The sequence below is a fragment of the Phyllostomus discolor genome, chromosome 8 (assembly GCF_004126475.2).
Source record: "Phyllostomus discolor isolate MPI-MPIP mPhyDis1 chromosome 8, mPhyDis1.pri.v3, whole genome shotgun sequence".
NCBI lineage: Eukaryota > Metazoa > Chordata > Mammalia > Chiroptera > Phyllostomidae > Phyllostomus > Phyllostomus discolor.
This window is the reverse complement of record NC_040910.2, coordinates 47,712,365-47,736,938: the sequence shown is the minus strand read 5'-3', so window position 1 is coordinate 47,736,938 and position 24,574 is coordinate 47,712,365. Positions and strand designations below refer to the sequence as shown.

The 24,574-nt window shown below is 46.6% G+C and overlaps 1 protein-coding gene across 5 annotated transcripts in view; it reads right to left on the bottom strand.

Moving 5' to 3' along the window:
• Positions 1–24,574, bottom strand: part of NWD1 (NACHT and WD repeat domain containing 1) — a 59,611-nt gene that overhangs the window by 12,468 nt on the left and 22,569 nt on the right. For all 5 annotated transcript variants that reach the window (XM_028521622.2, XM_036032501.1, XM_036032500.1 and 2 more), the window contains 8 exons: positions 22,186–22,389; positions 20,870–21,029; positions 19,578–19,695; positions 18,490–18,648; positions 15,489–15,686; positions 13,706–13,828; positions 8,809–9,017; positions 7,257–7,523 (listed from right to left, as the gene is read on the bottom strand). In XM_028521622.2, coding sequence (XP_028377423.1) covers positions 7,257–7,523; positions 8,809–9,017; positions 13,706–13,828; positions 15,489–15,686; positions 18,490–18,648; positions 19,578–19,695; positions 20,870–21,029; positions 22,186–22,389 — 1,438 coding nt within the window. The remainder of the gene's footprint in view (positions 1–7,256; positions 7,524–8,808; positions 9,018–13,705; positions 13,829–15,488; positions 15,687–18,489; positions 18,649–19,577; positions 19,696–20,869; positions 21,030–22,185; positions 22,390–24,574) is intronic.

The window sequence follows — 24,574 nt, the reverse complement described above, 5'->3', positions numbered from 1 at the left end:
TTGAATCTGAGAGGGAGATTCATTCATTTGCCCTGATTCTCAGCCCCAATCCATCTACTGAGTTTTGAGTGCCCAACTGCCACGAGGCATGTGACCAAAGAGTTATGTCCATTATCTGTTGGAGGTGGGAGGGAGGGGATGGGACACGTGGGCAGCCTAGGAAAGTGAGTTCTTTGCACCAATTCAAGCCAGGATTTAAAGAAGTATTTGTTCAACATTTATTTAACATGTGCAGAAGCAAGTGAATTTCCTTATGGACAATATTTTTAATATCATCACTGCTGATATTTTTTAAATGCAATTCTTTTAAAACTTAAAAAAACTAAACAATAATACTGTATAAACTTTTTAAAAAAGAAATATCCAGTATACACAATGTACGTCTTTTCACCTTCCCTGTATTTCCTCCTCCTCCCCAGAAGGGACCGTTGTCCATTTGATGAATAAATGGTCACATGAGCGTCCTTTGTTGCACAATCCGTCACAGACATTCTGCAAGTTGCTCCTTCACTTAACATGTCTGGGACAGTTGTTCTCAACTGGGGGGTGATTCTGTCTCCCCAAAGGACATTGGACAATGTGCAGAGACATTTTTGGTTGTTAAGATCGGGAGATGCTTTGCGTCAAGCGGGTGGAGGCCAGGGCTACTACTGAGTGCCCTCTGTGCCCAGCTCAGCCCCCACAACTGAAGAGGGCCTGGCCCCAAATGCCGATGGTGCCAGGGTAGGGGTAGTATAGTGGTTAAGCACATGGATCCTAGAGCTCATCTGCTTGAGTTCAAAGCCCATCTGTGCCACTCTGTGCCTCAGTTTACCGATGTGTAACAAAAAAATGCAGCAGCTACATCTTGGCATTGCTATGGTGGTTAAATAAGATAACAAATATAAAGTGCCTAGACTAGCGCTTAGTACACAGGGAGTGCTGCCTGAAAGTTTGTTGTAATGCCTGTGAAGGCAGCTCTCGCCCTGGAATTGGCAAACCTGTCCTGTGGTGCACTGGCTGGTGAGTATTTTAGGCTTCGTGGCCATGTGGTCTCAACTTTGCCGTTATAGCCCAGACCCAGCCATAGATGGCACATACACAGATGGGTGTGGTGTGCCCATAAAACTTCACTTACAGACACGGAACTATGGATTCCACAGAATTTTCATGTTGCAAGATACTGAAAGATTTTTTTTTCAATTACTAAAATTAGAAAACCATTCTCAGCTTGTGGGCTATACAAAACAACAGGCTGTGAGCCACCGTTTGCTGACCACTGCCCAAGACCATCAGATTTTTCATGGCTATGTAATCTTCCATAACACAGATATTCCTAAGTGTATTTAACCACTTTTCTACAGATGGACATGTGAGATCATGTCAATGTTTTCTTTTCACATAGACTGCTACAGTAAATACCATCCTCTAGGCCAGTCTCATTTTTAAGTGAGGGGTATGTTCTTGAAGATCTCAGCTAATATGCTGAGTTTGACAAGGACTCCCCCCTCGGACTGACAGAGGGTCATGGATGTCTCTGCCTACCAGGTGCTGATACTGACATGACTGCAAACACAGACTACCATTCGTGAGATGCTGAACAAATTTTAAAAGGCTTTTGTATTTTCCCTATTTCAAGTTTGCTCCTAAAATGAAACTGAACACTTTTACAATCCTATTTCAAATTTACCAAAGTCAGATTCAAGTAAAAGGCAGCCACGCTGTGCTTACACTTGTGTGCAGATCTGCAAGTATTTAGGACCAGTTCTTGCGAGCAGAACTGCTGGGTTCAGTGGGAATGTGACTTTTGAATCTTGAGAGACACGGCCCAGATTGCTTTCCTATAAGACCAATTTATATCTTCATGAAGAAGGTAAAATAGTGCCCAAGAAATGGATTTTGTTTTCATAAAAATATACATTTACGTTTAATATAAGAGCTCCATTATATGGGTTTTGTTGAACTAGATAAATCTTGGGAGGTGCTTTTTTAAAAAAAAAACACATCATCTATATAATAAAATGAAGTTCCCATTCCTGGTAGAGCATCACTCTAAGCAGAAGTCATTTTCAAAGTTTTGCTGAATTACAATGACCAGAGGCAGGCTACAGTTGGCTCGGAGTTGGCGCCTTCATCTGGAGTTGCCCATACAACTGCCATGTGCAGCTATACAGTTGTGCTCATCAGAAGTTTGTGTGCTTGTTTCTGTAGAGCAGGATGGCTGCCTACTTATATTTTTTACATCCTTGTTGTAAGTTTCCTGTTATTTCAATGCCCGGCTCTTGGTTGACATAGACACGATCTTCATCTCCTGGCTTGCAGGTCTAGTGGCTCTGCATCCTGAGTTCTACTTGAACTTAAATATTTCAAGGTCAGCTTTGATGAAGAGTGATGGCTGGATGACACTCAGGAACTTCAGTGCAAGGAGACTGCTTTTCCCAGGCCCAAATGGTTTCAGAGTCTGTGGTTACCTGCTCATTCAGTCTCCTTCCCTGTGGTTCTGGGAAACAGACAGCTTTGAGCTGAGCCTTCTCTTCTAGTTACTTTTCCTGATTCTCTTCTTTCATTAAGCTTCTCTTCCCCCTGAATAACTTCTTTCGAGCATCTCCTATAGTGCAGATATATTGGAGACAAATTGCCTCAGTTTTTGCTTGCCTGAAAATGCCTTCATTTTGCCTTCAGAGTTAAAGGATATTTTCACTGGTTATAGAAGTATAGGTTGAGAGGTTTTGTTTTTTTCTTTCACTAAGTCATAGATGTCATTCCATTGTCCTCTGTACTTGTTTCTGATGAGAAGTCAGCTGTCATTCTTATTATTGTCACCCATTATATGTAACAAGTCTTTTATTCTGGATGATTTTAAGATTTTTCTCTTTATCTTTGGCTCTCAACAGTTTGACTATGTTTGACTATGAAGAAATGTAATTTTCTTTCTTTCGACCTTGCTTGGGACCCTATGAGCTGTTGGACCTTTGGGCTGACATGTTACATAAGTTTTGGAAAATTTTCAACCACTATCTTCAAATATTTCTTCTGCAGCATTCTCTTTTTTGTCTCTACTTCAGAGACTCTAACTGTCCTTTAGACATTGGCATTGTCCCACTTTTCATAGAGGCCTTTTTCCTTTTACCCTCTTTTATTTTGTTCACATTTCTGTTTGGATTATTTCCATTTACTTGCTCTTAATTCTCTGAGCTTTCTCTGCTGTGACCAGTCTGCTTTTAAGCCCATTAAATGAATTCTTCGTTTCTGACATTGCCTTTTTATTTCTAGTATTTCCATGTTATTGTCTTCTCTAGATTTGATTTTTAAAATTTGAAATTCCCATCTGTTCACATGTTACCCACTTTTTCTACTATTTATTGTATACATTTTAAAGGTCTTTGATCATTTAAACATCCGGGTCATTTGTGAGTCTGCTTCTATTGACTGTTTTTGCTCTTGACCATGGTCCCACTTTGCTCTTGATTATGGTCCCAATTTCTTGCTTCCTGGTGTGCCATGATTTTTGTAATATAATGGATAGTGTATGGAAAAGGATTGTAGAGCCTAGTGCCCTGAGAAAAGGTACCCTGTTGGGTCTCTAGGGTGGAGGGGTCTGAATAATTTAATTTATATGTCAACTGGGTCTGGGGTGGATTACACTTTTAAATTTGTGTACCACTGTCTCAAATGTTCTGAGGGAGGTATCAAGACTTCCTCTAGCAGGGCTAGTGCCCTAGCACTGATGAGACCCCACAGATCCCCATTCCTTAAACCCAGCCGCCAGTTTTCCAGATCATGGCATCTCTCTCTCTACTTTATAGCCTGACCATCAGCTTTTTGGGGATGCCAGAGATTGCCTTTCCAGTCCTGCCTGCAACTTTCTGCCCAAATTTATATTTTTCCAAGAATCTGGTTTGGATTGCCCCAGGAATAGACATTGAGAATAGCATTTGAGTGCAAGTGGTTTATTTGGGAGTTGATCCCAGGAAACACTGGTAGAGAGTGGAGAAATGGGACTGGGAAGGAAAGGCAGCCATAATGTGGCTCATAAAGCCCGTTAATGATGTGGGCCAATGGAGCTCAGTCCTGCTGAGGATGCTCTGGGAGAGAGTGTAGAACATGTGTCAGGGAGGCCAGGAGCTGGGGTTATATCCATCAGCTCCACCAGTGGTTAGGGGAAGGCTGCTCTCAGGAGCATTAACACAATGGCCAAATGTGCTAGGGGAGTGGGGGAGTCAGGAAAAAAACCCCAGGTGCAGAGTCGGACATGCGCAGTAAACTGCTGTAGCGTAAGTGCCTGTCATTAAGCTTTTGATTGCCAAGGTGTCCATCCCAAAAGACATCCATCTTGAATAAACATATTGCTAGCTGTATGACACAGCTACTAGTGGGTAGCCTAGATAAGCAACCACTTGAGTGACCCCACTCCTCCCTTTAAATTCGCCAATAAAGCCCTGGCTGGTGTAGCTCAGTGGATTGAGCGCGGGCCTGTGAACCAAAAGGTTGCTGGTTCAATTCCCAGTCAAGGCACATGCCTGGGTTGTGGGCAGATCCCCAGTAGGGGATGTGGGAGACACAACCACACATTGATGTTTCTCTCCCTCTCTCCTTCCCTTCCCCTCTCTATAAAAATAAAAATAAATAAAATTTTAAAAAATGAACAAATGAATAAAATAAATCTGCCAATAAAGCATGAACTTACGAAACCCTGGGTCTACCCTTAGACTCTAATAAATGCAGAGCCCCAGGTTCCCTCTCTTAGTCTCTCTGCCTCAGTCTCTGTCCCTCTGTCCCTTTCTGTTTGTCTCCTCTCTCGCAGTCCTCAACTGTGTGGCCCTTGGGTGTTCTGGGTGCCACATAGCTCCCAGGACTCATGAGTAATAAATCTTTTTTTTTAATCCTTTTTTTTAAGATCTTATTTATTTATTTTTAGAGAGGGAAGGGAGGGGGAGAGAGAGGGAGCGAGAGAGAGAGAGAGAGAGAGAGAGAGAGAGAGATTCAATGTGTGGTTGCTGGGGGTTCTGGCCTGCAACCCAGGAATGTACCCTGGCTGCGAATTGAACCTGGGACACTTTGGTTCCCAGCCCACGCTCAATCCACTGAGCTACGCCAGCCAGGGCAATAAATCTTGTCCCTCAAAGTTCCCTGATAGTTTCTTGCTGAACTGTATCCTGAGATCATAAGAACCACAAGATCCCTGGGTGGTGTGGCTCAGTGGATTGAGTGCTGGCCTGAGAACTAAAGAGTTGCTGGTTTGATTCCCAGTCAGGTCACATGCCTGGGTTGCCGGCCAGGCTCCCCTTTGGGGGCCTACAAGAGGCAACTGATAGATGTATGTCTCAAACATTGATATTTCTCTCCCTCTCTTCCTCCTTCCCTTTCTTTAATGATAAATAAATAAAATCTTTTAAAACTAACTAAATAAATAAAGGAGGAGGACAGAGCACTGAGCCCATGCAGGGCCCTGTAGGGGGCACTGGGAGAACAGCTACTTGCTGGGTCCCCTCCCTGAGCAGGAGGGCTGGCTAATCTCATGGAAGAGAAGGAAAGGAGGCCCAGAAGGTGGTGCGGCTGGCCCCAGCCCACGTACAGCACCCAAGGAGGCTGAGTGCCGTGGCCCAGGCTCACACATTGCTGTCTCTCCCTCTGTCTCCCCTTCCTTCCCCTCTCTCTAAAAGTAAATAAATAAAATCTTTTAAAAAAAGAAGAAGAAAAAAGAACCACAAGATCTGCCCTAGCCATAAATAGGGACCCCAGCAGGGGACATGCTTGTGGAGGTCCCTACAAGTGATGTGTGCCCAGGTGAGCACTGTGGCTTCGCTAACCAAGGCACCAACATCAATAGGTTTGGGATCGATAAAACAGCAGCCTTTAGGAATAGAAGAATAGCCTTCAGAGCTGAGGGGATGGGAATAGGGCACCACTGATGAGCTTTGTAGGAAGAAATGTGAGTTTAACTAGCACCTTATTTCCAATTCATTCCAGTGATATCTTACTTGTCAAAAGCCTGAACAGGCACCCATCTATCCATCCCTTGTCCTGGCTCTGGATGTAGCTGCCACCTCTGCCCCCTCCTCCCCATTTCACTAATGAGGAAACTGAGGCTCAAAGAAGGCGCTGAGCTTGCTCAAGAATACAAGTAGTTTAAGGTAGAGCTTGGATTTTCGAACCTAGCTGTGTCTAACCCCCAAGTTCCAGTTCCTTTCTAGGCTGAAGGATATTACTGAAGATAATCAGTAAATGGAGAAATAACACTAAACATCCAAGAGCCCTAATAAAAGAACCGAGGCTCTCTTCCATTATTGTGTTTGTTGCCTTGATTGCTCAGGGAGGCTACGAGGCCATGAGGTCCAAAAGTGTAGAGCTTCAGGATGATTCTCCAGTGGCCATATTCCTCCCCACCCCAAATTCTCACCTCCTCTGCAGAGCATACAACACCCTCTGTGACCTGTTTCCATGATGCCTCTCTTTTCCTTAGAATGTCAGGCACGTGCTACCTCACCACCATGATATCCCCTATTCCCTCTGTCTTTCCCTTTTCATCCTGGAAATCCTTCCCGTTCCAAGGGTGCCTCCCCAGGGGAGCCTTCCCAGATTGCTTCTTCCAGAAGTATTTACTCCTTCCCCTCAGTGAAGAACACACTATCTCTACTTCTACTGAAAACAGAGTCTGTTCTCCTTAATATAGCTATGTGTAGTTGGCGAGTTCATTTCCCTCCTTAAGTTGAGTTCTTGAGGGCACAGTTGGACTCCTATGCCTTCTACAGCCCCTCCAGAGCCTGTTGTGGTGCCCTCGTTTCTTCACCTATGACTCCTTGTACAACTTGCTATTGGTGCCCATCCACACCCTCTCAAAGTTCTTTTGTATTCCTGGAGGTTGCCCACTGCACACCTGCAACTCTGCACCTGGGTTGGTATTTATTCTGACTCCCCCACCCCCATCCCACCATCACACTTGGTCCCTGTGTGAGTGCTCCTGGTAGCAACCAACACGGATGGAGCTGGTAGGTAGTACCAGGGCTCCTGGCTCCTCGGCAGGGACAGCGCTAAAGCCCATTTCTTCCACTGTCTCCCATGTCATCCCCAGCAGGACTGGATACCAGCAATGGCCCCCACTGGCCAGCCCCCAGGAGACAGCCATAGATGTTTCCTGAAATGTGCTGAATTGTGAATCTCTGGGATTAGGAAGACAAGTGTCATTTATTAAAAGATGTTTTCTCCCAGCTTCTAGGGCAGCTGAGCACTTTGGAGCTGAGTGAGTGTTGGCTTCATATTCAATAAAAGTTGCTTACCAAAGAGATGGAGCCCTTGCTGAACCCAATAACCATCTGTCCTGACTTCTGGACCGAGACCCCACAAGCAGGTGTTTCCTCTTTGACACTGGACAAGTGCTGCTTCCCCTGCGCTCTGCCTGTGGCTGAGCTCCACGGACTGACCACACAGCCCTTGGACACCGTCAGCAGCGTGGCCCCCAGCACTGCTGTGCACAGCCAGGGGTCGGAGGCATCTCCCAGGACTTGGAAAACCAGCTCTGCAGTTTCCAGATTCCACGCATTGACCTAACAGGATGGAAAGGAAGAGAAAACTTGGCAGATGGCCTAGGCTACAAGTTTTCCAGAGTCAAATGCAAAACCTGCTCCTTTTTATAGTTCATGTATTTTACTTCCAACATTCTGCCAGCTCCAAATATAAGGGAGTCAAAGAGGTGTCCTGAACTGGATCCTGGAAGAGCAAAAGGACATTTGCAGAAAACTGATGAAATCCAAATAAAGTCTGGAATTAGGTTGATAGAAATGATCACTATTAATGTCTTAGTTTTGACAAATGTAGTCATGTAAGATGTTGACATTGGAGAAGGTTAAATCAAGGGCACGAGGGAACTCTATAATATCTTTATAACTTTTGCATAAATCTAAAACTGCTGCAAAATAAAAAGTTTTAAAAATAGAGAAAAGCCAGCCATACCATATGCATCAACATCATATGTCCATTACAAGTAATTATTGATTAAAGCAGTTCCCCTATTTAACCTTGCAAAAATTATCTTTTTATCAGCAGTACCATTTAAATAGTAAACATTTGCCTACTACTTTTACTTCTGGGGTTTGTGTTAAAGAAATAAGGAGAGATACACACAAAAATATACGAGTAAGGAAAGTTATCTCAGTTATTTGAAAGCTCAAAGAACTGGACGCAACCTATATGTCCAACAGGAAGGGATTAGTTAAATAAACAGTAGTGGAGCCATGCAGAGGCATCTTATGAAATCACTCAGCAAGCTCTTTTTGAAGACTGTTTAACGTTATGAGCCAATGAAAATAGCTTTACAGCCCTGGCTGGTGTGGCTCAGTGGGTTGAGCACCGGACTGCGAACCAAAGGGTCTCTGATTTGATTCCCAGTCAGAGCACACGCCTGGGTTGTGGGCCAGGTCCCCAGTAGGGGGCGCATGAGAGGCAACCACACACTGATGTATCTCTCCCTCTCCCTCCCTTCTTCTCTCTCTAAAATAAATAAATAAATAAAATCTTTAAAAAAACATAGAAAAAGGATATAGCTTTATAAAACACATATGGTTTTATCCTGACTGTGTTTTATACACACAGGCATTTACAAACACACACACATAAAGTAATATCATGTAAATGTTAACAGCGGTTATCTTTGAGCTTATCTGTTATTATTCATTGTTTCTTTACTATCGTTTCCAAACTTTGCAGATAACAAAAATGATTGCTATAATCAGTTTTGAAATCAACATTCCTCTAATATTTAAGCCTGCGTTACCCAATAAAAATACAATGCAAGCCACATGTAACTAAATTTTTATGAGACACCTTTGTTACCTTGGAGCTAGATGCCAAATACACAATCTCCTTTGCTTCGTCCACGTGGAGGCTCCAGACCTGAGATTCAGTTGGATCTTTTGAGCCTCCCTCCCAAATGGTGAATTTCTCCTGGCCAGAGAGCAAGTTCCACAAGCGCAGCGTGTGGTCCTTGGAGGCGGAGATGGCTTGCGTCCCTTTGGCAAACACTTTTATGCACCTGATCTCTCCTGCAGCGGGCCAGGGTGGGGGAGAGGGTATTAGCTGGGCACACTTTGACCTTCCATCTACCAAAATGCCTGTTGGCTTGGAAATTCCTGGGTCTACAAAAAAAAATGTGGGGGGAGGTAATATGTGGCAAAGCATGTAACAACTGGTGGGGAGTAGATCAACTGCCCAGATGTTGAATCTGTAATAAACAGAAATTATTAAAATAAATAAAAGTTCAGCATCATCCAGGGTGTGTAAGAAAAGCAAGGCAAAACTATAGGAGGAGATTCTACAATTTGGGAGAGATATTTTCTAAGCAAAACATGGAATTTCAAAGACATAAAGGGAAAAAATTAAGCAACTGGATTATACAAAAATGTAAAATTTCAGGAGGGTAAAATGTAACTGAAGGGCATGTGGCAGATTGGGAAAAAATATTTGCCGTATATAACATGCGTGGTGACCCTCCTTAATAAACAAAAAGTTCTTACAAATAAGCAAGGAAAACGCAAATAGCCTATTCACAAATTGGACAAGGAATATAAATAGGAAACTGACAGAAATAGTACAATGGACAATAAGCTTTAGAAAATGATGCTCAACCTCTCATAGTCACCGCAAAAATGCAAGATGAAATTCCAATATCATCATTACCCATCATATTGGCAAAAATTTTATAGGTTGATCATTGAAGGGTTGGCAAAGACACAAGAAATCAGTTATGGTCCTACCTTGCTGATAGAAGTTTAAGTTGATATAAATTTGTAAGAGGGCATTTGGTACCATTTATCAAAAGTTACAATGGGCAATCCCTTGGTTTTGGTAACATACTGGAATCATTTAAGATGTTGCCAGTCAGGTGAATGAAGGGTACACAGGAGCTCTCTGTACCATTTAGCTAGCATCCTCATGTGGGTCTGCAAGTACTCAATATTTCAAAGTAAATGGCTAAGAAAAAGAGGAATAAAGAAAAAAATGTGCATACAATTTGACTCAGAAATCTCGCTTCTAGAAATATATCTTGCAGAAATAATAGCATAACTGTGTGAAGTTCTAGAAGCGCTTTAATTGCATATTAGTTGTACATGAAGAATATTATGCAGGCATTAAAGATAATGAGATGGATCCTGGCCAGGTGGCTTAGTTGGCTGGAGCATCAACACATAAACCAAAAGCTTGAGGGTTCAAAGCCCAGTCAGGGCACATACAATACCTAGGTTGCCAGTTTGATCTCTGGTCAGGGCTTGTACAGGAGGCAACCAATCGATGTTTCTTTCTCATATCAATGTCTCTCTCTCTCTCTTTTTCTCTCTCTCCCAAATCAATAAATAGATCCTCAGGTGAGGACTAAAATAATAATATTAATTAGATGGATGTATATACACAGTGTCTTTACCATGATAATCACTATTATTATAACAGCCAATACTTACTGAGTGTCTTCTATGTGCCAAGCATAGTTGTAAGGGGTTTACATACATTAAATTCTTTTAATCCTCATAACAACTTTGTGAGATATGATTATTATCCATAGGCAGATGTGGAAACAGAAGCTCAGCAGAATTTAGTAACTTATCCAAGGCCACATGGTTAATAAGTAATGGAGTCAGGATTTAAGTCCAGAGCCCAAGCTCTCAACCACTACAGAATATTGTTACAATGTATTGTGATAAAAGCTAGTTACAGCACAGTATATAAAATATCATGATCTGATTTTTGACAAAACTCCAAGTACATGAGCCCATAGGGAGCTATGTCAGCAGCAGCCTACAGAGAATGTGCTGTTGGCATACAATGAACTGTGAACTCTGGCCACTTTGCGGGGGAGGGGAGTACGCAAAGGGGGAGAAAATAAAGGGGGAGAATTTTATTGCTTTATAATTCAAATGCCAGCAAGATAGTGTGTGATTTTTATTTGTTGTAATTTGGGTATTTTCAAGCAAGATTTTTATAAATAGTAATATTTTACAATATATGCCCGTAGAGAACACTATATTATTACTGCTAACATGAATTAGAGACATATATATGATATGCAAAGAGGTAAAATATATGTTAACTGAGAAAAAGGTAGAAGCTTATATGACTATATAACCATATGTATATAAAGCATATATAACTGCATACATACATACTATATATACTTGTGTATATATAACTATATTTGTATACAGTTACATGCCACGTAATGACATTTTGGTGAATGACTGTGTACACGAAGTGGTCCCATGAGATGAGATTGGAGCTAAAAAATCCCCATGGCATAGTGACATTGTAGCCACTGTAATGCGACACATTCCTCCCCAGCTGTGGCGCCGGTGTGACTATGATGCTCCTCCCACAAAGACGAAATTCCTAGCAATCATTCCTCAGGATGCATCCCTGTCCTTGAGCAGGATATGACTGTATAAAACCCAACGCCCCCTGGAGGAAGGGATTAGAATAGCAATATGCTGGGAAATGTTGAACAACTAGCTCTGCAAGGTGGAAGAAAGCCCTGATTGTGGTGCTTGTCGTTTTTTCACGGTGCCAGTGCTCCCGCTGTGGCTGATTCCAAGCCACCGTTGACTGTGGCGGGGAGAGCGATGCCCAGAGGCTCACTGTTCCTACCACACTGGTACAGCGGCCCAGAACATCGGCAATGCTGGAGTGTGGTGAAACAATTAGAAAGTGACAAGTTCTGAGTATGTATTACCTTGTAGCAATAGAAGTGATTTAATTACATACGTAATGTTCTGTTTAATAATGGCTTATCTGTCAACTGCCTTACAACATCCCTGAAAACGTCCCGACCAGCTGCCGCAAGCCAAGCCAACAGGAACCGCCCACAGTGAGCTGCTGTGTGGTCAGAAACTCACTTTTCATGTACATGTCTAATTGAATTTTTCAATAAATTGGTTACTGAATTTTTCCGATTACAAATAACAAGAGTTTGGTGACTTTAAAAAAGAAATCAAGGTCACCATTGTAAATGGGCACAGGTCTTGAATATTTGTATTTGTCAACACAGAGATTGAAGAGACGTATAGAAAAATAGCTGTCATGGCGATAATAAAATGAACGGTACCTCATTTGACAGGCACCCTGACAGCACCCACTGCACTCCCACTCCTCGGGAAGAGAAGAGCAAACGGAAACGTCAGACGCCGGGGCTTTGGGGTGGGGGGTGGGGGTGTGTGCTGCGCGCCGCCTGTCTAGAAACCGGTGATACGACAACTTGTCCAATCTCAGAGGAGTGTTCGTGCCCTTCAAGGGTCCCGCTTACTGGAGATATTCGACAGAATGCTAAAAATATTGATAAGAGTAATAAGAGATTCATCCCACCATTACCCAGCATAGCAGATAACTAGATATAGTCTAAATATAAACATTTTTAATAGTTTAATAAATTCTGGAACGTGATCACAGCAGCATTACTCAAACAGCCCGAACTGGAAACAGGGTGAATGCCCTTAAGCCCGCTCACCCCCGCAACGGATAGGACGCGGCGATGCAGCCGGACGAACCCCGCAGCGGCGCAGCAGCGCGGAGGCGCCTCAGACCTGCCGCGCTGAGTGAAAGAAGCTGGGTGCAAGCGCTCACAGAGCGCACGATTCCCTTTACACGAAATGCCCAGAAAGCCAACCTATGGATTCAGAAAGCAACCGCCGGTTGCCGGGGAGCCGGGGTGCTGGAGCAGGGGTGGGCCGCAAGGGGTCACCAGGGAGCTACCTCCCTGTGCGACGAAAAGTTCTACGACTGAATTGATCAAATGAGTGAACCACAGTGGTGATGGGACCCTTCATTCAAGACAGGGTGATATTTATTCATTGTGGTTCTTTTAGCCTTAATTTCCATTAAAAAAACCCATTGTATTGAAATAGTATTTATCTCGATGAGTAAGGTTTCATCAACTATGGGGGCTCCCCTTTAAATTGTACACCTGAGGTGTGTGCCTTACTCCTCTCACCCTAATCTTGTCCCTGGTCTGTCTCTCTCTGACCTCTAGAACAGGGCCTGGTACACAGTAGGCACTCAATAATTGATCAAATGAGTGAACCACAGTGGTGATGGGACTCTGAGAAAAGAAAACCTTACTGCGCTAGACAGTTGCATAGATGGCCACAAGGCTTTACCCTCCCTGGTACATATGTACCTTCTCAGTGTGGCTCTACACATCCCATCAGGAGATGAAGTCTGTTTCCCTGCTCACTAATTTTGGTCTGTTCTTGTGACTTCTTCCCTTCGCCAGCCGAATGTGACAGGGTGCCAGTTCCAAGGACGGTGCTGGGCCTTAAGAGTCTTGTGCACTTCTGCTTGCCCTCTGGAGGCCCTGCCGCTGCCCCCGCCAGCCTGCTGGAGGCCGAGAGACTGTGTGCAGCACAGTTGACTTGTCTCAGCTGAGAACATCCCAGACCAGTCAGCCCCCAGATGCCTCACTAACGGATCACAGATGCATGAGCAAGCCCGGCTGAGACCAGAAGAGCTGCCCAGCTCAGTCCGGCCTGAGCTGCCAATCCACAGAAGGTGAGCTAAATGAACAGCTATTGTTTAAAGCTACAATGTTTTGAGGTGTTTTGTTAAGCAGCAATAGCTAACTGATGCAGGATCAAAGCCAGGGTTTTGGTGCAGAGAAGTGAATTGGTAGTGAAAGGGTTCTGGAGACTGACCGGTTGATGTGAGACACTAGGAAAAAGATGATGGGAACCCCCCCCCCCCCGAGTCTCACTTGTGTGTCCAGTTAGGATGTGGATCACCTGCTCTTCTTCCATGTCCCACACGGCCACGATGCCATCCTGGCTGCCAACCACCAGCAGCTTCTCTTCCAGGCTCCACGCCATAGCAGTGATGCCTGCAGCCCACAGACGACAACAGGGAGAACATCAGTCCCCGTATATGAGTGCTCAGCCATGAGGTCCTCTCATGGACCCCCACTTCACAGACAGGGAAACTGAGGCAGGGTCAGATTCAGTCCCTGTCCAGAGCCACACACCTAGGAGGTAGCAGAGCCAGGATCATGAACCTAGAGCTGTCAGACACCAGACTAAGATCCCAGCTGTAATGTTTATGTTGCCCTTAGGAGTGAAACCACAGCTTGGTCTCAAGTGTCTCTCTAGTTCAGTGTTCTTTACCCAGCAGCAATTCTGCTACCCAGGCTGTCCAGGGTAGCACTGGACTGTTATGCGAGGGAGAGATGAACTATTTTATTTCATTGAAGCCACTGCTGTTTTGGCCTTTGTCACAGCATTCAAACCTGTATCTTAACAAATATACAGTATTCCATTAAACCAGATTCAGTCTCAGACTCCTTCTCAATACAGCATTCTAGTGGCTGACCCTAAATCAATTCTTCCATTAATTGTATGTAGTGTCTCTTAGAATTTCTGTTTTGGAAGTGCTATGCCTTGGGAGTGTATTTTCATTCAGGGCAATGCAGCATAGAAATGTCCTGATCACAATAACTGACATTTGAACCACTAGCTAATTGTATTGAGTGGCCTCCTAATTAATGCAAGAGATTGTGGGTGAGCAGAAAAAAGGGATTGACGATGGAGGTGGATTCGTTGGTAAGTGGCCAGGCAGTTGGTTAGATGAGTGGGTGTATGAATGGATAGGTATTAGATGAGGAGGTGGACGAATCAATTGATAGATGGGTGGGTGAGCTGATAACTGGCTGAGTGGATGGATGGGTGGAGGGGTAAGTGAGTGGATGGAGCATGGCCAGGTGAAGGAAATGGAAACGTAAGTGGCATGGATACAGGGATGGGTGGAAAGGTGATAAAGCATGAATGGTGATGAGTGGATGGGTGGAAGGAAGGAAGGAATGTAGAAAGGGAGTGTGGGTGGATGGATGGGTGAATAGGACAGATAGATGGACATATGGATAGAAGGGGGGGAAGTGGGGTAGATGGATGGATAGATGAATAGATGGATGGAAGGAAGGAAGAAAGAAAGGGGGAGGGAGGAAGAAAAAAAGGAGGAAAGGAAGGAGGGGAGGAAGCATAGATAGATGGATGAAGAGAGGAAGGGGGGATGAACAGAAGGACAGATGGAAGGAGAGAAGGATGGATAAATGGATGACAGATGAACGGACAGATTGAAACCCTCTTGTCTCTTTAACACTCTGGTGTGCCAGGGAATCTGTGAGTTCCATCAGCATCTCCGGGGCCAGTCAGGCACCAGTCCTTAGCTTCCAGACTTACTAGCACCAGCCTGTAAATTGCAGAAACCCTCTGTAAGACGGGCACTAAATGCCTAGAGACCAGACCCCTGAGGCGGCTGGCATCCCCTCACTCTGGGCTCATTAGCAGTCTTCACAGTAGTCATCTACAGTCCCTGGTGGGACAGAGAGAGTGAGCCAGCAGGAGACAGCAGGGGCAGCCCTGATGGCACCCGTGGGACCTCCCTACCGGCAGAGAGGAGCCCCAGAGAGCAGGCTGAAACTCCTGCCCTCCACTGCCCCCGGGGAAAGGGGGCGCCTAGCAGGACTTTTGCTACCCTGGGAGACCCACCTTTGTGACAGCCAGTGAGGGTCACCGGGAGGGGACCTCCTGGGGGCTGGAGGAATCCTCCGAGAGGCACCAGCACAGGGTGTGGGCACGCCCGGAACCAGCTCTGGGCCTGTTGGCAGAGCTGTCCCACCAGTGCTGGATGCGAGGTAGCGAAGAAATGGAGTCTGGCCAGGATTTCTGTACACAGGATGCTCCTCTCTGCAACGAAGGAACTCCAGTTAAGGGAGGGGCTCTGCTTTCCTGAGTCGAATACCCGCCTCACCCATCATCCTCTCCTGCCTGTTACCCGCATTCATTTGTCCCTGATTTGAGTGCACCAGGTAGTTCCCAGCCTTTGGGACTCTGCCTGGAATGCTTCCCCCCTCCTCCCCCTCCCGTTTCTTATACCAATCATTTCATCCTCATCTTAGCTCCAAGGTCACTTCTGAGTAAAGCATTCTCCAGTCCAGCCCTGTGGTCCCCACAGTCCTGAAGCTCAGATTTTACTGCGGCTGCCATCTGACATTTCTTCGTGTGTTTATTTGATGGCCCAGCTGCCCCCACTGCCTGGACCTGGAGGAATAATGTCTATCTTGTTTATTGCTGTGTTCTTACTGCCTAGCTAGAACCTTACAGACACCCAGCAAGTATCTGCTAGAAAAACACCTATCATTACCCCATTACTTCACAGTGAGAGCACATTAGTTTCCTGTGACCACAAATGACCACAAACTGGGTAGCTTAAAACAACAGAACTTTGTTCTCTCCCAGTTTGGGGGAGGAGACGTCCAGAATCAAGGCGACGGCAGGGCCACGCTCCCTCTGAAGGCTCTAGGAGAGGATCCTGCTTGTCTCTTCCAGCTTCTGGGGGCTCCAGGAGCCCTTGGCTTGTGGCTACATCACCCCAATCTCTGCCTCTGTCTTCACATGACCTTCCTGTCTGTGTGTCTCCATGTTTTCTCCTTTTCTGTTTCAACTCCGTCTCTGCTTCCTTCTTATAAGGATGCTTGTACTTTCACTGAGGGTCCACCCGTATAACCAGGCATGAACTCTCCATCTCAAGATCCTTCACTTAATCACATCTCTTGCCAGGTAAGGCAGTTGTCACGCGTTTTAGAGATTAGGAAGTGAATATACATTTGCTGGTGGTTGGCAGTTATTCACAGAGGTATCATCATTATCACCTCAAATTTATAAAGGGGAAAATTGGGGCACAGAGAGGTTAAGCAGTCTGCACAAGGTCACACAGCCAGATCTGACCTAAAGAGCTTGATTCCAGTGCTGAGTAAAGACCAGAGACACTGCAGGTGGGCAGTTTACTTTGCTCCTGTTGTTGGCTCACTGTAACTGTGGGGCTCGGGACAGTGGTGGTGATGTCCTGTGCCTTGGTTTGCTGGTGGGGCAGGGCCAGGACTAGGGGCAAGTGCCTCCCTTGTCATGGGTGCAAAATTTAAGGAGGCACCTATAAATTCAACCATCAAGATAAATACTGTTTTAATGCAATATTTAAAAAATCGTAAGTAATGTACCTCAAACCCATGATGAACAAAATAATAATCTTTTAAATAAAAACAGGGTTAGAAAGGGCACCACACTACCCTGGCTGGTGTGGCTCGGTTAGGTGTTGATCCGCAAAGTGAAAGGTCATCAGTTCCATCCCCCAAGTCACTGATCCCCCATCAGGGCACATGCGTGCCTGGTTGTGGTCCCCAGTTAGTGGTGTGTGAGGGGCAGCCTATCGATGTTTCTCCCTTTCTCTTTTTCCCTCCCTGTCTCCTTTCTCTAAATAAATAAGGAAAGAAAAAAGGAAGGAAGGAAGGAAGGAAGGAAGGAAGGAAGGAAGGAAGGAGAAAAATGGCACCATGCAAGTCATCCTGGAGCTGGAGACAACAGGAGTCAGAAATATCCACCCATTTTCTAGGAGCTGGAATGTGCAGAGAGCACATGGTTGCCCAGCTGCATCCTCTGGTCGCAACATTTGTTTCCAGTCCTCTTTGAGAGAGGGGAGTGGAGAACTGGTGTTGAATGGGGACAGTTATATGTGTGGCAAGATGAAAAGTTCTGAGACAGACGGTGGTCATGGTTACAGAATGACGTGAATGGCTTAATGCCACTGAACTGTGTGCTTAACAAAGATTACAATTGTAAATTTGATGTTACATGTATTTTACCACAATTTTGAAATACAAAAACAAACAGCCCTGGCTGGTGTGGCTCAGTGGATTGAGCACCAGACTGCAAACCAAAGGGTCGCTGGTTCGATTCCCAGTCAGGGCATGCCTGGGTTGCGGGGCAGGTCCCCAGTAGGGGGTGTGGGAGAGGCAACCACACATTGATGTTTCACTCCCTCTCTTTCCCCCTCCCTTCTCTTCTCTAAAATTAAACAAATAAAATATTTTACAATAAAACAGAAAATAAAAAAACAAACAAAATATCATCCTGGACAGAGCATCGACTGAACATTGAGAGGTTCTTCAGCCTCTAGAACAGCCCGGCGACTTGCCCTGAGAGCCATGAATGGCTTTTCCAGACCAGCGTTTGCAATCCATGGAACGACAGGAAACACTGACCTTGACCCACAACTAAGCAAAACATTATTCCCCAGAACAAGAGTTCCCTTGTCTTTGTCATTGTAGACCTAAGTTACCAAAAAAAGTCATGCTCAATATTATAGTTGTATTTTGAATTTCATCAATAAAAAATCTGTGGGCATGTGTTTTCTCTCTTGTTATATAAAGTATTGGCATCATTTCCTTGATTTTACTTGAAATATCACCTACCTGGTCCTTTCTAGAAATAGGGGTTGGGCCAGGGGCGAGGGATAGGCACTGCTTTGGTGGCTGTCACTCCAAAGCTCTTCCAGGTTCAAGTTAAAGTTCTAGAGGCTGGGCTGGTAAAAGCCCCAGAGGTGTAGACAGGAAAGGTATGCAGGTTAATAACAATCCAGCTGGTGGCTCAGTAGGGAGAGTGAGCTTCTAGTGGCCACTAGAGCGGACCCCCCCACCAGGCCAGCCCCCCTCACCCATGCCTCGGAACTCCACGGCTGGGCGGCACAGCTGGAGAGCTTCTCGGACCAGGCCCACCTCGGGACAGTCCACATGAGGGGCGTACAGGCCAAAGTCATCCAACAGGCTCTCGATGCCCCCGGAGACACCCCGGCAGGAAATCCAGTCCATGCTGCCTGCGGGAAGAAGGGGGGCTGTGGGGAGCACATTCCTCCCTCCAGTTCATCCTGGGAGGTGGGCTCCCACCTCTCCCATTCTCCCAGGGGGTCTCACTCCTGGCATTGCTGGCATGGGGCCAGATGACCCTCTGTGGAGGGCAGTCCTGTGCAGTGCATGGTGTTGAGCAGCATCCCTGGTCTCCACCGCCAGATGCCAGCAGCTTCCCCCCAAAGTCATGACAATCAAGAACATACACACTGCCCGTGGCGGCAGTATCGCCCCTGGTTGAGAATCACAGAGATGAATGAGAGAGAGAGAGACAGACAGACAGACAATAGGCGAATAGGTAGATAGACAGAAGGATGGGTGGACAGATAGATGGTGGATGGGTAGACATAAACATGATAGACATAGATGATAGCGAGAAAGAGAGACGATGGCTAAACAGACAAACCTAGATGGTAGCTAGAGACAGAGATGATAGGTAATAAATAGACAAAAAGAAAATGGATGAATAGACAATAGATGGATGAATAGATATAAAGATGATAGAAAGATATAGATTAGAAATAGGATAGAAAGACAGATATGATAGGTAGAGATGATTGGCAGATAAACAGATAAGCAGAGATAGAGACAATTGATGACATATTGACAGACAGGATCTCTCTCATTCTAAGGCTTACTTTCTCACCCTCTGCTATCAACCAGCACTTGATGCCAGTAGCACCCCCTCCCCGAGTCTTGATGACCAAAATATCTCCAGGCATTGCCAGGTGTCCCCTGGGAAGGCGGTGCAGAGCTGCACCAGGTGAGACCCAGCGCCCTAAGAGGAGCCAAGGATATTGGCTTTTGCCCTTCGCTCTTCCCAGGCTCTGGAGATGGGGAACATGGGGCAGGGTGGAGACCTTCTCCATCTCCTCCAAGGCGGGGTCGGGGGCCTTACCCAGCACCTCCTGCTTCAGCTCCTCGATTCGGCCTGAGTGGAGCAGGTGATGGGGCAACTCCTTCAGCTTCCGCAGGTTTGCAACAGTGTCTGAGAACCACAGGGGCTGGGGCGCCACCTGCAGAGGAGGAGGGCATGGCAGCCAGGCCGCTACCACAGGAGCTCATTCATTCATTCCACAAACAGGAGCCAGCCTGGGCACCACGTGATGCTGGAGGGAACGGGGACATAATTCCAGACAGAGACGCCCTATTCCCACCGCAAGTTGGGTTGGGGCAGAGGGAGGGACGTGGGGCTCAGGAAATCCAAGGGGCATTAGAAGCGGAGCCTCAGAGGATAAGTAGGAGTTTGTCTGGTGAAATATGTCAGAAAACAATGGGTTCTTGGGCGAGGGAATGGTATGTGCAAAGGTCCCGAGGTGGGAGGGTGCAGGACAAGAGTTTTAGGGAGGGCTGAATTATAAGGCAGAGTAGGCAATCATGGTGAGGATGAGACCAGGGAGTTTGCAGGCAGCGGATCATGAATATCAGGCTGGGGTGGGGGTGGGCAGAACACAAAGGCACTTGGGAACCATGCGAGGTGTTACAGGAGAGGCATGATCGGATTGCATTGTCAAAAGCATTCCCTGGGAGGATGGACTGAAGCAGGAGGTCCCGAGTCTGGGAGGCCAGGAAGAAGTACACACCATGGCCCAGAGTGAAGGGAGGAGACTGAGCCCCCAGGGGTTCTGGGCACAGGGAGGAGACCTGTGAGTCATCAGGGCAGCGCCAAGAAATATCAGGCCTGGCCCTGCCTCTGGCCTCCCCTGTCCATCCACAGAGACAAAGTGAAAGAAAAATCTAACGATAACAAAAGACTTACAAGTATATTTGCTGGTAGTAATCAGTGCACTACAGTTATGGAGATATTCATTAACATCAGAAGAAACTGACAGAAGTGTCCCTGGGAACTCTCTCTACTGGATTTGCAACTCTTCTGTAAATTTAAAATGATTTCAAAACTAAAAGTTTTTAAAAACTCGTAAGTTCTGCCTCAGAGTGAAGGGAACACAAAGTAATCAGGAAAGGAAGAAAACCTGGAAGGCTTCCTGAAGGAAGAGGCATTTGAGTTGGGCTGTAAGGTGTTTAAGAGGCAAAAAATGAGGGGGCAGCACACTAGTTAAGGATGCCAAGTCTTAGAGCTCCTGGGCACAAAAGAAGAAAGACTGGAAGGGAATTTGTGAATAGCGACTTGGTCTTGCCCACATAGCAGTGTGGAAGTTGCAGGTGGGGAATGGGGTGCAGACACCTCACCTTTCGGTCCAGGTTCAGGGGTTTCCCCACCAATGGCAGGGTGATGAGTTTCTTGGTGCCCTGGCTCCAGGTCCCTAGGAAGAAGTCGGCCAACATTCCATGCCTCTTGGCTTTCTCAGACCCTGACAAGTAGCGCTCTCGGATCACCTCCATCAGCTGTCTGCAGAGAGGGGGCGTGGGCCAGTGGGTTTGGGGAACCGGGCAAGCTCAGAATTGACCACTAGCCTTCCAAGAGGCAGTTCCCAAATGCAGGTCCATCCTACACCACCATTCAGATGCTCAAAAAGTCTGCTGACCACCTAACATTTATCTCTACATCAGCCCATCAATTTTTTTTCCTCAAATAAATGTACTTTAAAGAGGAACTTTGGAAATTCTCATGTTAAACATAAAATAAGCCCTGGCCAGTTGAGCACCGGCCTGCGAATCAAAGGGTTGCTGGTTCGATTCCCAGTCAGAGCACATTCCTGGGTTGCGGGCCAGGCCACTGGTACAGGGCACATGAGGGGAAACCACACATTGATGTTTCTCTCCCTCTCTTTCTCCCTCCCTGTCCCTCTGTAAAAAATAAATAAATAAAATCTTTTAAAAACCCCATAAAATAAGTTACTGCATGACCTAAAAATTCCACTCCTGGAATTATACCCAGTGTGTATACTCCGAGTGTATACCAAAGGAATTGACAACTTGTACACACAAGTTTGTAGCAGCACTCTTCACTTGCCTAAAAGGTGGAAACAGCCCAAAAACCTGATGAATGGATACATAAATAGTGATACATCCATACAGTCATAAAAAGGAATGAAGGTTTGACACACATTACCATATGGATGAATCTCAAAAATATCATGCTGAGGGAGAGAAGCCAGACACAAAAGCCCCACATTGCGTGACTCCATCTATGTGAAAGGTGCAGAACGGGCAGATCCTCAGAGACAGAAAGTGGGTCAGTGGTTGCCAGGGGCCGGGGCGGGGATGGTGAGTCACTGCTCATGGGGGTGGGGTTTCCCTTTGGGGTGATGAAAATGTTCTGGAACTAGATAGAGACAAGGGTCACACAACACTGTGAATGTACTAAGTGCCACTGAATTGTTCACTTTAAAATGTGAATTTCATGTTGTGTGAATTTCTCCTCAATTTAAAAAACAAGTTACTTGTGTTCTAGTTGGTCATGCACAGAAACCCTTGAGTGTTGTGCCAAATGGGCCTGATTCCCAGGAAATAGGGACAGAAGGGCATTTGGGTCAAGGAGGAGCCCCATTGGTGAGTTCTGGCTCTTGGGCACCCAGCCAGCATCACCTCTGCACTGGACCTACCTGTGGGCGATGGCCAGGAGTGTGAAGCCATCCATGGGTCGCCTGGCCAAGCAGTTTCCCAGATCACGACGAAGCCTGACCCACAGCAGGGGTGGGAAACGCAGCAGCTCCCTGCTGGGCGGCGTCCAGTCTCTGTACACAGCCTGCAGGACCTCGTCATCCAAGGACAGGACGTCCTTCAGCTCAGGCTCCGAGAGCCCGTGCCTGCAGGCAAGAAGGGTGAGAAACACACCTGTGTCTCCTGCACGTGGAGGATGGAGGCTCCTGGGGGGGACGTGGCCAGCTTCACAGTGCCCACCTATACCCATCACACAAGACCTTTCCTGATCTTTCCTTCTGCACCCACGCAGCGACAGATCCTCAAATTGGCCCTCCCTCTGGGGAGCACAGGGAGGGAGGGAGGAAGTAACTTAGGGAAATAGTGCAGAAACCCAACTGTGCCCACCCCGGCCCACCCCATGTTTCCTGGCCTGAGAAAGGGAGTGGCTTTAAACAGTGTGACCGACTGGAGTGTTGGTGCTGAACTGAACGGACTTCCTAAAGCCTGCGAGCCTGAGCCGGAGAGGCTGTGGATGCGCCTGCAGCGAGAGCCCTGCTGGGGTGCGGAACACCAGAGTTCGTCTCCTCTCAGAGCGTGGAGAGAGCAAGGCAGCTTCTGTTTGTGCCTCGCGGGGTAACAACACCTCCTGTGGATTTTTTTAAATTTTCTGATGTTGAGCAAAGTCCTCCTTTTGATTAAGACACTTGCCACGTTCTTCACATATACAGAATACCTGCTCACTTAGAATTTTCTGCTGGATTACAATGGGTCTCAACATCAGAGACAGGGGGAGAGAGAGAAAGAGAGAGAAAGAGAACGCAGACAGGATCTCTCAGGCTAAGGCAGACTTTCTCACACTCAGCACTACTGACATTTGGGGCCCCCATTCTCTGTGGGGTGTCCTGTGCACTGAACAGCATCCCTGGTCTCCACGCATTAGATGTCAGTAGCTTCCCCGCCCCCATTATCACAACCAAAATGTCTGCAGACACCACCAGGTGTTCCTGGGGGTGGGGACGGGCAGAATCGCCCCACGTGAGAACCGCTGGCCCAGCAGAGCTCTGATCTGCTCCAAGAGCCAACCACCAGCCATGGCAGCCACTCCATCTGTAAACGTGACATGTTTTCATGGGGCTGGAGGTGAGATCACCTCCCCACAGCCGCCATCCTTCCACTGCCCTTCTCCTCTGGGGGGTGGGTCCCACACTCTGTGAAGCCCCCTGCTTTACTAATTGGATCAGGCATGGGGCCAAAAAGGCCAATTGATTTGTCTCCTCAGATTTTGCAGTCGGGACTCAAGAAGGAGCCAGAACGACTGCCTCAGGCCCCTGAAATGGGAGCACATGATGCCAACAGAAACTTGAGGCAAACTAAGCTGGGGAGGAGAGAGAAAGAGTCTAGAACAAAAGCTGATGTGCAGAGAGGATCCAGAGGGAGAGGGGGTGAGAAACTGCCCTGATTTTTGTGGCTTGCTGGTTTCCATGACAACCCTGCTTCCTCCACGTAGACAACATCAGAGTGTCCTGATGGTCCAACCCCTTTCTTCTGGAATATTCCCCAGTCTAGGTTTGTAGAGCTCAGGCAAGGCCCCTATTCGGGGCACCCATGGCAAAATCTGGGGTATGCTCCCCTAGAGTTGGATACGGGGTGGTCCTGGCTTCCCAAGCTCCTCCAGTGGCCTTGGCACGAAGCCCTTATTTTTTATGTGTTAGTGTGAGTGGGATTCTGTTCCTGGCAAACCAACCAACCAGCCAATCAACCAACCAACAAAAAGCCCCCTTCACTGGTCCCCACCCATCTTGCTTGATCTGTGGTGAAAGACAAAGGTCAGAAAGAGGAAAATTGCCCCAAACTGAGAGGAACCGAGATTGCATTGTCAAGTACTTCTGATTATGGGCTCTGGCATTCCCAATGGTTGTTTTTGTGATGGTAAAGCTCTATTGCCAGGTGTGTTGCTAATTGGCCTCCACACCCCTCCAGGGGGCGGGAGCTCTGATGTTGGGCATCTGACAAACACACGCCTCTCTCCTGCTCATTATTTCTGACTCGCTGTCCACATCTGGCATCTCTGGGCCTCCTTACCCTTCTGACCCTGGTTCATTGGGGTTTGCAGCCCCAAAACTTTCTCTGGGCTGAGCGACCTCATTTCAGCCTTCATTCCTTAAACTCCATAAACACACTGGACCTGGATTTTCCTGGCAGAGTGTTGCTAACTCCCATGCTACAAGCCTGAAATTAGATGTAGACACAGGCTTGCGGTTGATTCTTCAGAGAAGCATCAGAGAAGTTTTAAGGAGATTTTTCTGAGCTCTCCCTACATGTTGTTTAATCATTACAAAGGGGAACATC